Below are 14,603 nucleotides of genomic sequence, written 5' to 3' on the forward strand. Positions count from 1 at the left end.
TCGTCAGTGAACAACGGCTCTGTGTAGTTAATGCTATTCAATGTGAAAGCACGCACGTGATGGAGATTTACCGCTGATTACAGAACCGGCTTTCTGACAAGATGCGCATTAAATATCGCATGCAATTTATCGTGCAGCCCTACTATTTACTCAACCCAAGCTCACTGGAAAAACATGCATGCGACGGCATTGCTACAAAATTATATTACAGTGTTTCTTGCATATATCGCAACACTTGCGAAATTCAAAGTGAAATGTCCAGTGGGTGTTCAATTTTATCTAAAACAGATGAACGTGGATCTGGCAACATTTTATTACGTTAGTTGTTGTGCATATCATGGCAGTTCGGAAATTAAGTCTTTGAGCTCTTTTATCGTGATTCGTGTTTTACAGGACTCGTACCCAAATGCACCACATCTCAAGTGCAATGTTGTACCGGGTGTGCTATCGAGCAAGTTTACGTCATCAGAAAAGCCAAATATGGAGCTGGATATGTGGTGCAAACATCAAAATGTATTAGTTTACAAATCATGCACTATGATAAAAGTGTTTTGAGGTCATAACATAGTACTGTGCAAGGAACTGCATGAAAATAAGCCTTTATTAATCGATAATCTGCCCCTGTAATCATAATTTGTGTGAAAACTGTTGGTGTTTTACTGCCACTAGTGTTCAATTCAGATGGAAACTGCAGTGAGTTGTATGTATAGGTGGTATGCATTTTTCAGCAATCTCTGGCATGTTTTTCCAATGAGCCTGGGTTGCATTTAGCTTAATTTGATTTGCGTTTGAAAACATTATATTCTATACTACGGATAATAGGGACATTATGGTTATTTGACCTGCAGGTTGTCTCTGTGGGTGCAGAGTGTGGATGTCCATGGGAAAATGCAGCTTATTTCGGATGACCTCTTGGTTCTTGCCAGTAAACTTGTTTGCACTGTTGATACTCTTGGTGTGCCAGTCGGTCCAGTACAGACTGTCTTCAAACACGGTGATGGCAAAAGGATGTGGAAGACCTGGCAGAGGGAAAGGTTCACAGCTATATTTAGCATCTGTACTCTAAAATGCACATTTTTATCGTGTAAAACAATGTAACACATAACCGTGTTACACAAAGGTGACTGTCTTCCAATATTTTATTCCAGGTTTCACCTCAGACCTAATGACAATATAAATGGAACGATTCTTCCCATGTACTGCAGATTTGGAGTATTGGTCTAAGTCTCAGATGAGACTACCCTAGTGAAACAAAGTACTAAAATGTATTTGAAATACACTTATTTTGTGCCAAGTTTACTACAAATACATTTACATATGTATGTGCTTAATAAAAATACCCTGCAATTGTACTTTTGGTATTCTAAACTGGTATACTTAAAGTCTGCTAAATTGGAACAACTAATTTTGTGCTTAATGCACTTTAATTGTGCTGAAGTTGTGCTAAGGTCCAACTAAAGATATACTTAAGTATGTTTGATTGTGCTAAAGTGGAACTATTGCAAGTATACTTCAGGTACACTTTAAATACCTTGCATTTAAATATTATACAAAGATCATACGGTCCTTATTATCAGTGATATTAAAACACATTTAGGCATAATATTAAGAAATGTGCATAGTGCAATAAAGAAATACTCCAAATAAAGTTTAATTATAATTTTATATCAGTAAGTCTTAAGTGATATGTATACAGTATATTTTAATGGATTTGAAGTGTACTTAGTATGAAATAAATGTATTTTAAATTAAATTAAATTTTTTACTAGGGTATAGCAGATGTATTATCCTCCTGTTATGTTTATGTGAAAATTACACTTAATGTTAAGTTTGCTCAAATTACTTTTGGATTCTCCACAACACTAAATAAATGCATGTGTAAAAACATGATAGGTTTTATTGAATGTCAAGTCTAAACCTTTAATGTTGAGGTCAAATGTGACCCAGAGGTAAACAATGCTTGTTTTCAATGCAGCTGTGTTTTCTTGAGTGAACAACGTTTCTTTGTATTTATATCAAGGCACGCTAAAATTCTTGACTCTGATTGGCTGGTCTAAGGTGTTTATTATTTTTCATTATAAATCGGATCGCTCCAGTCCGTGATTATGATGCATTCTAAGCCGTTGTAAAATACTCCATAAACACAGCTGTGACCCCATTAAATGTGCCGAGCATGCGTCTGTGTCTAATGACAACCATTATTAATACTTAAGCAGCTACATTTCTGTAATAATGTCAAATGAAAAGTTTTACTTTAGAGTGCATTTTAAATCATTAGGTTTAATATTCTTTCGTCGTGCTTTAAAGTTTTTTTTTATGTTGACTAACATACTTAAAGCACATGTAAAGGACTTGATTATAATTATAACTGTAGTGTGTTATTCGATATTCCATTTAAAGTTAATATATTTTAAATGTATCTTTTAAAATTGCAACATCATTACAAATGTGTAACTACAAATATATTTAAATGCATGACATACAAGTTTAAATAGAAATTACATTTATTTTAGTTTTCAATAAATGCTTGTCGGTACGTTCAGCAGCACTTTAACCATTTTTCAAAGACAATGAAATTATGAAATTACATAAAAATGTACTTAAGTCCTACTTAAGTGGGTCAAAAGGGTTATAAAGTTCAGCTAATTGCATGTAATATACATTTAAACTATAACACATTTAATTGTAGTTAACATGCAAGTGTCCACAAACATTACATTCACTTCACACTTTATTTCCGCAAAAAGTTTCTTTAGAGTGCATTTTAAATAATTAAGTTTAATACTCTTTTGTCATGCTTTAAAGTTGCTCGCTTATTTAAATGTTTACTAACATACTAAAGCACATGTAAAGGACTTGATTATAATTATAACTGTAGCGTGTTATTCGATATTCCATTTAAAGTTAATATATTTTAAATGTATCTTTTAAAATTGCAACATCATTACAAATGTGTAACTACAAATATATTTAAATGCATGACATACAAGTTTAAATAGAAATTACATTTATTTTAGTTTTCAATAAATGCTTGTCGGTACGTTCAGCAGCACTTTAACCATTTTTCAAAGACAATGGAATTATGAAATTACATAAAAATGTACTTAAGTCCTACTTAAGTGGGTCAAAAGGGCTCTAAAGTTCAGCTAATTGCGTGCAATATACATTTAAACAATAACACATTTAATTGTAGTTAACATGCAAGTGTCCACAAACATTACATTAATTTCACACTTTATTTCCGCAAAAAGTACTCTTTTTTTTTTTTTAAAGTATGCTGAAGTGTACTTCTTTTTCACAAGGCTCTATAGGGATTTGGGGATAAAATTAGACATGAAAACTATATATATACAAACTTGTATATAAAGCAGACTGCCAGAGCTAAACTACTTTCAAACCACTAATTAGCTACTTTCCATCCATCAGGGATTGGAAACTCTTTCCCTCCGAGTAACAGTCAATCTGAGGTGCATGGGGGAGGGTGAGTTCACTGCACATGCACAACATCCACACCGAAATCTCTCAAAAAAAAAACAGCTAAAGCAAGCACTCAGTTAACCAAAATCCATAAACAAAAGGCACACACTATAACCTCTGCATTGTTTTTCTGTTCTACTCTTTTAAAAATAAAGGCTCTTTATTGGCATTGATGGAACCTTTAACATCCATGGAATCTTTCCATTCCACAAAAGGTTCTTTACAGTGGAAAAAGATTCTTTAGACTTTTTAAATGTTCTTCACACTAAGAAAAAAAAATGGTTCTTTTATATTTGAGAAATTGGCTTAGAGAAGATTGCAGATCTTTATGAACATAATATACAGATGTCCTTTGAAACCTTAAAGGAAAGACACAAAATTCCACAGTCTCCCTAGTATCCAGTATCTTCAGATCCGTAATTTTATACGATTTAAGACTCATTCATATCTCTGTAAATAGATATGTCCTACCCTAAGCAGTTTAGAAGAAATGGTAGTTAAAAATCCCAGTGCTAAACGTAAAATTTCTATGCTGTATAGCATTATTTTTCATATTTGTTAATGCTCCCAAAAGAACCTACAAATCATAAAAGATTGGCTTGGATTGATGATTTACAGATGGATGTTACAGAAAATGAATAGAAAGAAATTTGTGTTCAAGCGCAAACATTATCAATCTATACTTGTTTTAAACTAATCCAATACAATTGGATAATGAGAACATACTGTATATAACACTGGAAAAGTTGAATAAATTTAATCAAAATATTTTGGATATCTGAGGGAAATGTTCGACTTACAAGGGAACACTATTTCATTGTATTTGGCATTGTGAGCACTTCCAGTCCTTCTGGAAAGATTCATTTGGTGTAATTTCTAAAACTATTGGTAAAGAAATCCCTGTTTGCCCTAAAATTTGTATTCTTCGTCTTCTTCCATCTGCCTTATCTTTGAAAACATATTAACAGAAGTTTGTAAACCTGTGTCTATTGCATGCGAAACACCTGATTGTCTTTCACTGGAAAAGTATTCACGGTCCATCTCTTGTCACTCTGGATTAAAGAATTGTCTTCTTGGATAGCAATGGAAAGACTTACTGGGACTCTTTCCTACGATTTTTTTTTTTTTAGATCAGAATGGACTGACTCTTGAATAAAACCAAATAATGTGATCATGCCAAAGTGTTTAATGACAGCTGACCTTATTATTATTTATTTTAACATATTGTTTGTTTCCATTGGTAGTTACATGTGATGAACTGTCATTTTTCTTAATATATTTTTACAATAATTGCCCCTCTTTTGTGTGTGTGTGTGTGGGGTGTAAATGTTTCTTATGGCTCTTATGTTGGAGGTTGGGCGGGTGTTCTTTGGTTGGTGTTTGGTTAATATTACAGTATACATGCAATTCCTTTATCTTATTATTGTCTGAAAACAATTTTAAAAAAAGAAGTGCAGAAAAAAACGGTTCTTTTAGGAACTGATCACTGAAAAGTTCTAAAGGTTCCAAAATAGTTCTTCACTCGTAAAAACAAAAGGTTCTTTATTGGCATCGATGGTTCCATGAAGAACATTTAACATCCATGGAACTTTCCCATTCCAAAACATTCTTTATAGTGGAAAAAGGTTCTTTAGATGATTCAAATGTTTTTCATTCTAAGAAAAATTCTTAAAAAAAGAAGTGCAGAAAAAAACGGTTCTTTTAGGAACTGATTACTGAAAAGTTCTAAAGGTTCCAAAATAGTTCTTCACTCTTAAAAACAAAAGGTTCTTTATTGGCATCGACGGTTCCACGAACAGCCTTTAACATCCATGGAATCTTTCCATTCCACAAAAGGTTCTTTAAAGTGGATTAAGTTTCTTTAGATTTTTAACTAATAAAAAAGGTTATTTCAAGAACTTTTCACTGAAAAATGGCATTTTTGTGAAAACCCTCTTTTGGAGTCCCCCTGTAGTCAAATATTTTATCCCTTAAAACTTATCTTTGATCATCAAAATTACATATTTAAATGTTTTTTCTTGTGAAAATAATTTTCTCATTCCTTAAAATAGCTTGAATGCAACTCTACACCCTTGCCTCATTTACTATACGCTGATCTATGAATATGCAAATTAGTCCCGCCTCCACTCAGTCACACTAAAGGCATATTAAAAACACCATATAGACAAATAAACAACATAAAAAAACTTGATTTTCACTACAGGGGGACTTTAAGAGTGCATGGAACCTTTCCATTCCACAAAACATTCTTTATAGTGAAAGTTTTGTTTTTTTAGATTCTTTAAATGTTCTTCCCATTACCAAAAATGGTTCTTTAAAGAACTGATCACTGAAAGGTTCTAAAATGGTTCTTCTACAGCATCACTGTGAAAAACCCCCTTTGGAACCTTCATTTTAAAAGAACATAGCTTGTGTTTTATTCCGGCTTTTACTTTAAACCTGGCGTTCTGCCAGACTATAGGCATATAACGCACCCTGCCTGTATCTCCTGCCTTTTCTGCACCTTTCACTCTTCTCCAGGTGTACACACACGGCGTGGGGTTGTTTTGTGATCCTATCTTTGTAGAGAAGCAAGGCTAGGTTGGAGTTAGAAGGCTTGTTTGCTTTTTTCGTCTCTTTTTTGATCTTTTGTTCCCAGCTCCGCTGCCATCTGCCGTCCCCCTCCGTGCTGGTACCTTTCTCTTGTCATCTCAATCATCTTTCACTTTTGATCTTGTTTTTCCAGTCAACATATCTTTTCTCTGTGTGTGTGCACCCTGATTTTTTTATAATGCTGGTGCCTCCCTCCCTGGTAAATCTGTCATTGACCACTGTAAGCAAATCTGCGCTGGATTTTTTTTAGAGCTTGGTTTCCAGGTCTAAATATTCCCCCACCTTTCCCAGGTGCACAGGTACTTTGTTCCTGCAGACCCCGAGGCTTAGGCTTCCTTTCTAGTGTGCCATTTAGAGAGACCGCTGGTTGCACTCCATCACGCATCAGACAGACAACTAAATTTATTCAACAGACACTCCTTAACCCCAAATGAACAGAAGGCTAAAATACTACAGAATACTAGAGAAAAAAAAGCAGAGCAACCTAATGTTTGCAGCTGTAGAAAAACTGAACTGATAATAGAATGAATGTGTTGTTTAAAAATAATTTGTGTTGAATTTAGATGTCGTAAAGCCTGTTCCATCTTATCACTAGGATATGTGCCAGTTTACCTGCACTTTAAAATTGTGATCTTAATCAGATTTTCTGATTTTGTGAAATCAAACTAACAGATCTAGTTCCTGTTCCTCTGATCATGATCACATGATGCTTCAGAAACCTTGTTTCAATATGCTGATTTGCTGCTCAAGAAACATTTCTGATTATTATCATTATTATCTGATTACTATTATCATTAGTTGTGCTGCTTCATATTTCTGTGGAAACCGTGATACACTACCATTCAAAAGTTTGGGGTAAGAAGAAAAAGAAAAGAAAAAAGAAAGAAATTAATACTTTTATTCAGCAACATCACACTAAATTGATCAAAAGTTACAGTAAAGATTTATAAAGTAAAAAAAATATTTCTGTTTCAAATCAATGCTGTTCTTTTGTACCTTCTGTTCATCAAAGAAACCTAAAAAAATGTATCACGGTTTTCACAAAAATATTAGGCAACACAACTGTTTATAACATTGCTAATAATATAAAAGTAATAGAATAATAGAAAGTGTTGAGGAAAGTTACTTTTAAAAGTAATGCATTACGATATTGTGTTACTTCTTGAAAAAGTAATTAATTGCATTAGTTACTTTTTATGGAAAGCAATGCATTATGTTACTTTTGTGTTATTTTTGTCACCTGGGCTGGGCTTGCTTATTTGATTTTAATAACAAAAATCCGAAAAAATGTTCACACCAAAAGTGAAATTAATAGACCTCAGGCTGAAGGAAGTGCCTCTGCACCTCACTCCCAATCTCTCTCAACACAGGGACAGGAGCGCTGTCAGCGAATAAATGGGGAAACAATGCAATGCATTACTTATCTGAAAAAAGTAACTCAGATATTTCATTGTAAAATTAAAAGTAATGCATTATATTACTAGTTACTAGAAAAAAGTAAACTGATTACGTAACTTGCATTACTTCCATTATCAATAACCAAGCACCAATAATAATTCATGATACTTGCGCAGCAACTCAGCATATTAGAATGATTTCTGAAGGGTCATGTGCAAGGATTGAAATGAACTTTTTTACTTACCAGCCAATTTGGCTACTAAACCTTTAAGTTACTGGCGATTCAGTAATAAAAACATCAGAAATAAACCAGATTATCAAAGTCAAAGCTTAGATTTAAATACAGTATATTTATTATTAAATCTGATTTTGAATCACTGAATTGCTTTCAGCTTCCTGACAGTCAAGCACTGCCATTAAAATAAAATAAAATAGAAATAAAAACAAAATTCTCTGTGAATTCCCTTATAATTTTTAACAGCACTTATTTTGTCGTAAACAAATATAGCGCACTCCAGACTAAATGCATCACAGGAATAAATTACATTTTAAAATATATTCACATAGAAAAGACTTATTTTAAAATATAATAATATTTTTACAATATTATAGTATTTTTGATCAAATAAATGCAGCTTTTGTGAGCATAAGAGACTTATTTCAGGTTAAAAAATATTTTTAAATTAAATTATATATATATATATATATTTTTTTTTTATATATTATTATATATTATATTATATATATATATTTTTTACCTTGGCTGATGACAGCCTTTCTGTTCTTCCCATCCAGGTCAGCTCTTTCAATGACGTGGTGTTTGGCGTCCACCCAGTACATACGGTGACTGGCGTAGTCAATGGTAAGTCCATTGGGCCAGAAGAGGTGTGTATCTGCAATTATTTTGCGATTAGAGCCGTCCATGTTGGCATATTCAATGCATGGCATATTTCCCCAGTCAGTCCAGTAAATCTTCCTAAAGAAAGACCATAAGTAATGTGAGAAACATAGTCGTATAATAACACAAACAGCAAGATCTGCATGCATCTGTGTGTAAGAATCAGTGGATACACAGCCGGTAGAAAACACAGGGCTAAATCTTGTTGGAGAGGGAATTCAAGCCATATTTCATAAACCCCTTTGTCCTCTATGACAAAGAGCCACGATGAGCGTCGGCTGCAGCTCAAGCCTTGTGACAATTCCTGAATGAAATTTTTGCACAACCTTTGTGATAAGAAGCCAATTGAGTTACAAAGTTTAGCCAGAAGTCACAAGAATGGTTTCATGCACTGCTTCCCATTGCTTACATTACAGAACAACAATGACAAATGGTCGACAGAGGGGATTTTTCCCCCATGCAAAAGAACAAAAAGATTGCAGTGACAATTTTCAGTGCATAAAATAATAAATGTACAGAATTTGCATGCACATAAAATAAAGGGGTCCCAAAATGAGGAAAGAGTCTGATGTCACTTTTAAAAAAGAGGTACACTTTAGAGTACTTGTGAACTGAATGTAACGCTTTTGGACACTTAACTGCATGTTAACTGCAATTAAATGAAAACGTATTATAGTTTTAATTTATATTAAATGCTGACCCACTTAAGTAGGACTTAAGTACATCTTTATATGCAATTTCATCATTACTTCTACTGTCTTTGAAAAATGGTTAAAGTACTGCTAAATGTACTGACAAGCATTTATGATAAAATGCCATGTATTTAAATATGTTTGTAATTAGACATTTGTAATTATCAAGTTGCACTTTAGTACATTTAAAATAATTTAAATGTAATATTGTATATTATAATCAAGTACTTAACATGTGCTTCAGAATGTTAGTCACACATCAAAATAAGTGTAAAAGATTATTAAAACAATGATTTAAAATTTATTTTAAATTAAAACCATTAATTTGACATTATTGCAAGGTGCACTTCATAAAAGTGTACTTAAGTGTGTTCAGAATGTGTCTCTTTAAGCCACTTAAGTGTTCTTTCATTAACATTAAATTATCTTCAAGCACAGTTTATAAAATATACTTTTAATATTTGAAGTACACTACAAGTGCACATTCAATACAATTAAGTGCACTTCTTTTTCACAAGGGGTACTGTGAAAATACTGGAACTCTTAGAACGCAAGACTTCCTACCCAGTCCAAAAACAGCATTGCGTATTTATTTTGCAATGCTTGTGTTGAATACACTTGTGAAAAAACAGCAATATTTGTAAATTATAATATAAGTTAAGTAGAACACAAGAGTCTGAATACTTACCCTTCCATGGGGTTCAGAGCGATGGCACGGGGTTTCTCCATCCTCTGCCATAAAAGCACTTTACGTTGTGTGCCGTCCAGATTGGCCACTTCAATGCGAGATGTTCCCGAGTCAGTCCAGTAGAGCTTATTATGAATCCAATCTATGGCCAGACCACCTAAGAAAGTAGGAAAAAAAACTATTATTGCTGCTTGAAAAACTAAATATCATTGCTGCTACAAGTGTTATATATTATTTATTCTTTGTTTCCTTGCCGAAGCATGAAAATAACATTTTACATAATTTATTTATCATTCATTGAAAAATCACTCTGTAATATATGTGTTTTAGACATAGATTTAAAATTATATTATATATATATATATATATATATATATATTGCTCCTATAACAGCTTATTTTTATCAGTTCTTTTGTCTTTGGGTCATTATATTTCTCACAACCAGCGACTAGTCGACATCAAGCTTAAAGTGTCATCATGGCAGAGCATTGAAGTCGACTAGTTGGTGCAACCCTTATACAAGTGCATATATAAGTGCATTAGGGCTGCATGATTAGGACAAAAAACAATTGTTGATTATTTCATTTGACATTTTTGTTGTTTTTCTCATTTCATTTATTTGAGTTTTTATTTATTTGAGTCTTCTTTCTGTGTTGGGCAACTGCATGCCATTTTCTTTATTTAAGCGACAAACACATTAAAAATAAACCAAGAACTGTTCCTGGATGACTTTATTGCTGTTTTATATAAATCAAAACCTAAACTATCAAACTCAATGGTTAAAGGGACAGTTCACCCAAAAATGAAAATTCTGTCATCATTTACTCACCCTCAGGTTGTTCGAAACCTGTATGAATTTCTTTCTTCCGCTGAAAACAAATGAAGACAGCTGCTGGTAGCCATTGACACGTGCATTCTCCTGTTCAATTTCGAGCATCCAATAATATAATCACATGTCTTGTGGAGTTTTCAGAGTATGCATTTATTTGTCATTTTAACTGTTCGGAAACGGAGCGTAAATGTGGAAGTCCTTTAAAGATTTCTTATCCTGTTTCACCCTCTATAGCAGTGTTTCCCAACCGGGGTGCCGTCTGTCGAGAGCAGGGGTGCCGTGTAAAAAATCATTTTTTAATATTTTTAAATTGCTAAAATTAAAAAAAAAAAGCATCTATTATATAATATCCATTTCTGATGTCGCCAATAATTATAGATGCACTGAAATTTCGGCTGCCGAAAATTAGTTCACCGCTCAGGTTTCACTTTCACGTGGTGTGACACTCTGTGTATTATCCCGCTCTATGTGTGTGTGTGCTCCGCTCAGTCGCTCGTGTTCATGCTCATCGGAACAGCAAAGTCCACTCAAAAATCGAGCTGACAGGAAACATCTATGTAGTACAGTATTGTTTCTGTCTGCAATAGCCCTACTGTGTTGTAACATGGTGTGGTATATGGGCAACTCTGGTAACGCTGCCCTCTCATTCAATGATCTGCTAACCGCTATGTTATGCTCACGTGTTCTGATAACAATAGCTTTCTAGGACTAAACATTATTTGGATAATTGGTAAAAAAAAAAAAAAAAAAGTTAAATATCTTAACCCTACTGTTACACCTCCCTGAAAAACTAAAAAACTATTTATTTAAAAATTCCGGCTGCCGAAAATGAGTTCACCGCTCAGGATTCACTTTCACGTGGTGTGACGCTCTGCGTGTTATCCCGCTCTATGCGTGTGTGTGCTCCGCTCAGTCGCTCGCGTTCATGCTCATCGGAACAGCAAAGTCCACTCAAAAATCAAGCTGACAGGAAACATCTATGTAGTGCAGTATTGTTTCTGTTTGCAATAGCCCTACTGTGCTGTAACAAGGTGTGGTAAATGGGCAACTCTGGTAACGCTGCCCTCTCATTCATTGATCTGCTAACCGTTATGCTCATGTGTCCTCTGATGATAATAGCTTTCTAGGATTAAACATTATTTGGATAATTGGTAAAAATAAAAAAAAAAATCTCTTAATAGCTCTACTGTGTGTTAGACCTACCTGAAAAACTAAAAAGCAATTTATTTCATTTGTAGGCCTATCGTGATTTTTTTTTATTTGTGCTATCATTAGTAATTTCTTTATTTGTTCTTATTTTATTATTAACTGCTTAGCCTCCTTGTCATTTTTTATTCAATTCAAAGTTTTAAATCAAGCTATCTCGTGCTACTGCAACAAAATTACCCAGCTGTAAAATCAAAACTTTGTTTAACTAGCTATCTCACAATGTTTACATATGAATAAGAGCCCACATTAAAGTCTGTCATATAAATTGGTCTCTTCATTAGAAATTAGTCTACTGATTGCCACCATTGATAGACAATTTTTTTTTTAATAATATTAAAAATATCTGTATGACATTATATTCTGCAGTTCTTCCCTGTTGTACCGAATATCTATAATTTTCAAATTATCATATCGAAGTTAGAAATTCAAATATTGTGACAAAATAAATTTTGTAGGGTGCCACAAATTTGTTAAAATTTCCAAAGGGTGCCGCGACTAAAAAAAGGTTGGGAAACACTGCTCTATAGGACCAGCGACTAGTCGACATCAAGCTTAAAGTGTCATCATGGCAGAGCATTGAAGTCGACTAGTTGGTGCAACCCTTATACAAGTGCATATATAAGTGCATTAGGGCTGCATGATTAGGACAAAAAACAATTGTTGATTATTTCATTTGACATTTTTGTTGTTTTTCTCATTTCATTTATTTGAGTTTTTATTTATTTGAGTCTTCTTTCTGTGTTGGGCAACTGCATGCCATTTTCTTTATTTAAGCGACAAACACATTAAAAATAAACCAAGAACTGTTCCTGGATGACTTTATTGCTGTTTTATATAAATCAAAACCTAAACTATCAAACTCAATGGTTAAAGGGACAGTTCACCCAAAAATGAAAATTCTGTCATCATTTACTCACCCTCAGGTTGTTCGAAACCTGTATGAATTTCTTTCTTCCGCTGAAAACAAATGAAGACAGCTGCTGGTAGCCATTGACTTTGGTAGTATGAGAAAAATACTATGGAAGTCATTGGGGACCAGCAACTGTTTGACCAACACATTCTACAAAATATCTTCATTTGTTTCTTTTAGCAGAAAAAAAGAAATTCATACAGGTTTCGAACAACCTTTCATTTTTGGGTGAACCATCCCTTTCACTAAGCAGCATAAACAACAAAACCAAATTTTTCAAATTCTGAACAAATTCTACTCAAAGCGAGAAACATAATGATACTGGAACGCTTCCATTAACAATCAATGAAAGTGTCACTAACTACTTTAGACTGTTTCATGTATAGCTGCAGTTTAGTACGAGCATGCACTCCTGTTATAATCAATGCAGCTGTCTACACTCAGAAAAATCTCTTATTTACACAGTGTCTACACCATGTTGACTGTAATTGGCTTTAGTTTTTAATTTTTATTCAGCTAATTGTGCAGTGGAAATCAAGCAAGAGTCTCAAAGCAGTGTATATGAGGAATATACAGTGAAAACGACTCCGTACCTGGGCTCTCGAGACCCGTGGACACGACCTCCTCCACATTACTACCGTTTAGACTGGCTCTCATGATACGGTCCAGTGTCACGTCTGACCAGAACACCAGCTCGTTGCTATGATGAAAGTCCAACGCGATGGCATTTTCCAGATTATTCAGTAATAACGTGTACTCTGAGCGGTGCGGCAGAACCTGTCGGATGTCAATCCGATTGGCAAACAACAAAACCGGTTCTGGACCTGGGAATAGAAAACGGTTTGTATTAAACTGATCATCTAGGTTCCAAAATCACCCGATGTTTTGCTGCTTTCACAGGAGATACTGAGCCTCACCCAAAGCTTTGCAGCTGCGTTTGTCGGGTCGAAGCTCGTAACCTTGCACACACCAGCAGTGAAATCCTCCTTCTATGTTGGTACAGCCTTGACTACAGTAACCTTCATCTGCACACTCATCAACATCTGCGTTCAAACGCAGGAAAGTTTAGAGAGATTAAATACACCACATAAAAACATTTATTAGTCAGTTTAACCTTCAGTTAACTAACTAGTTAGAAACAGAAGACTTCACAAGAAGTCTTCACAGTCTATAACTGAGAACTTGCAACAATATCTAACAACACTATGGTGAACAAAGTCCAATACATTCCTGGATTTCTACACTTAAAGATCCAAAAGGATTTAGTTTTAATAAAAGCAAACACTGTTAAGTGATACTGTACTGTAATATCCCTCAAATAGAACATCATTATGGAGTAACACAAAATACACAAACATATGCTTTGAGGTTCATAAATAGTACAATTAATATGCAACATGTCTAGGCTATAGTCAAAGTTTAAATGTAATATTAAATATTCATTATAATATAATAAACAGGATGTGTTCTCTCAGTTGAGAGATCAAAACCCTGAAATAACTTGAGCAACAAAAAAAACCCAGAGATGTTGGCTTATTAGTATTATAAAAGTTATTGTCATATCGGTGTCCTCTTATGTGAGGTTCTTATTTAATCAATAAATTCAATCGAACAAAAATACTACTTTTTAAAATATGAAACTTTAACCGCCAGTAGGTGGCAGCAAGTGACTGTCTTAATGAGTGAGTTGCATCAACCGATTCGTTTAAAAAGCGGATTCATTTTAACTTTGCAAACGACTGAACTTATAGCCTGATTGAATCATTTGCTGGTCCGTGTAACGCTGAGGAACAAAACACTGTTGTTCGGAGACAAAGCGGTTCTGCTGTTTGTTCTGTTCTCTTTCTTACGGAGCAAAACGAAATTTTGTGTCTGAAAGTTACTCTGTAAGTTGTTGTTTATTGTAC

General features: G+C 34.0%; 1 protein-coding gene and 1 pseudogene across 1 annotated transcript in view; both read right to left on the reverse strand.

Moving 5' to 3' along the window:
- The window catches only part of LOC107745299 (low-density lipoprotein receptor-related protein 4-like), a 47,136-nt pseudogene extending 33,412 nt beyond the window's left edge, over positions 1-13,724 (reverse strand).
- The window catches only part of LOC107745313 (low-density lipoprotein receptor-related protein 4-like), a 65,290-nt gene continuing 64,277 nt past the window's right edge, over positions 13,591-14,603 (reverse strand). The window contains exon 9 of the mRNA XM_016559172.1: positions 13,591-13,739. Within this exon, the coding sequence (XP_016414658.1) occupies positions 13,591-13,739 (149 nt within the window). The remainder of the gene's footprint in view (positions 13,740-14,603) is intronic.

Source organism: Sinocyclocheilus rhinocerous, unplaced genomic scaffold (assembly GCF_001515625.1).
Source record: "Sinocyclocheilus rhinocerous isolate Xijiao unplaced genomic scaffold, SAMN03320098_v1.1 scaffold1399, whole genome shotgun sequence".
Lineage (NCBI taxonomy): Eukaryota > Metazoa > Chordata > Actinopteri > Cypriniformes > Cyprinidae > Sinocyclocheilus > Sinocyclocheilus rhinocerous.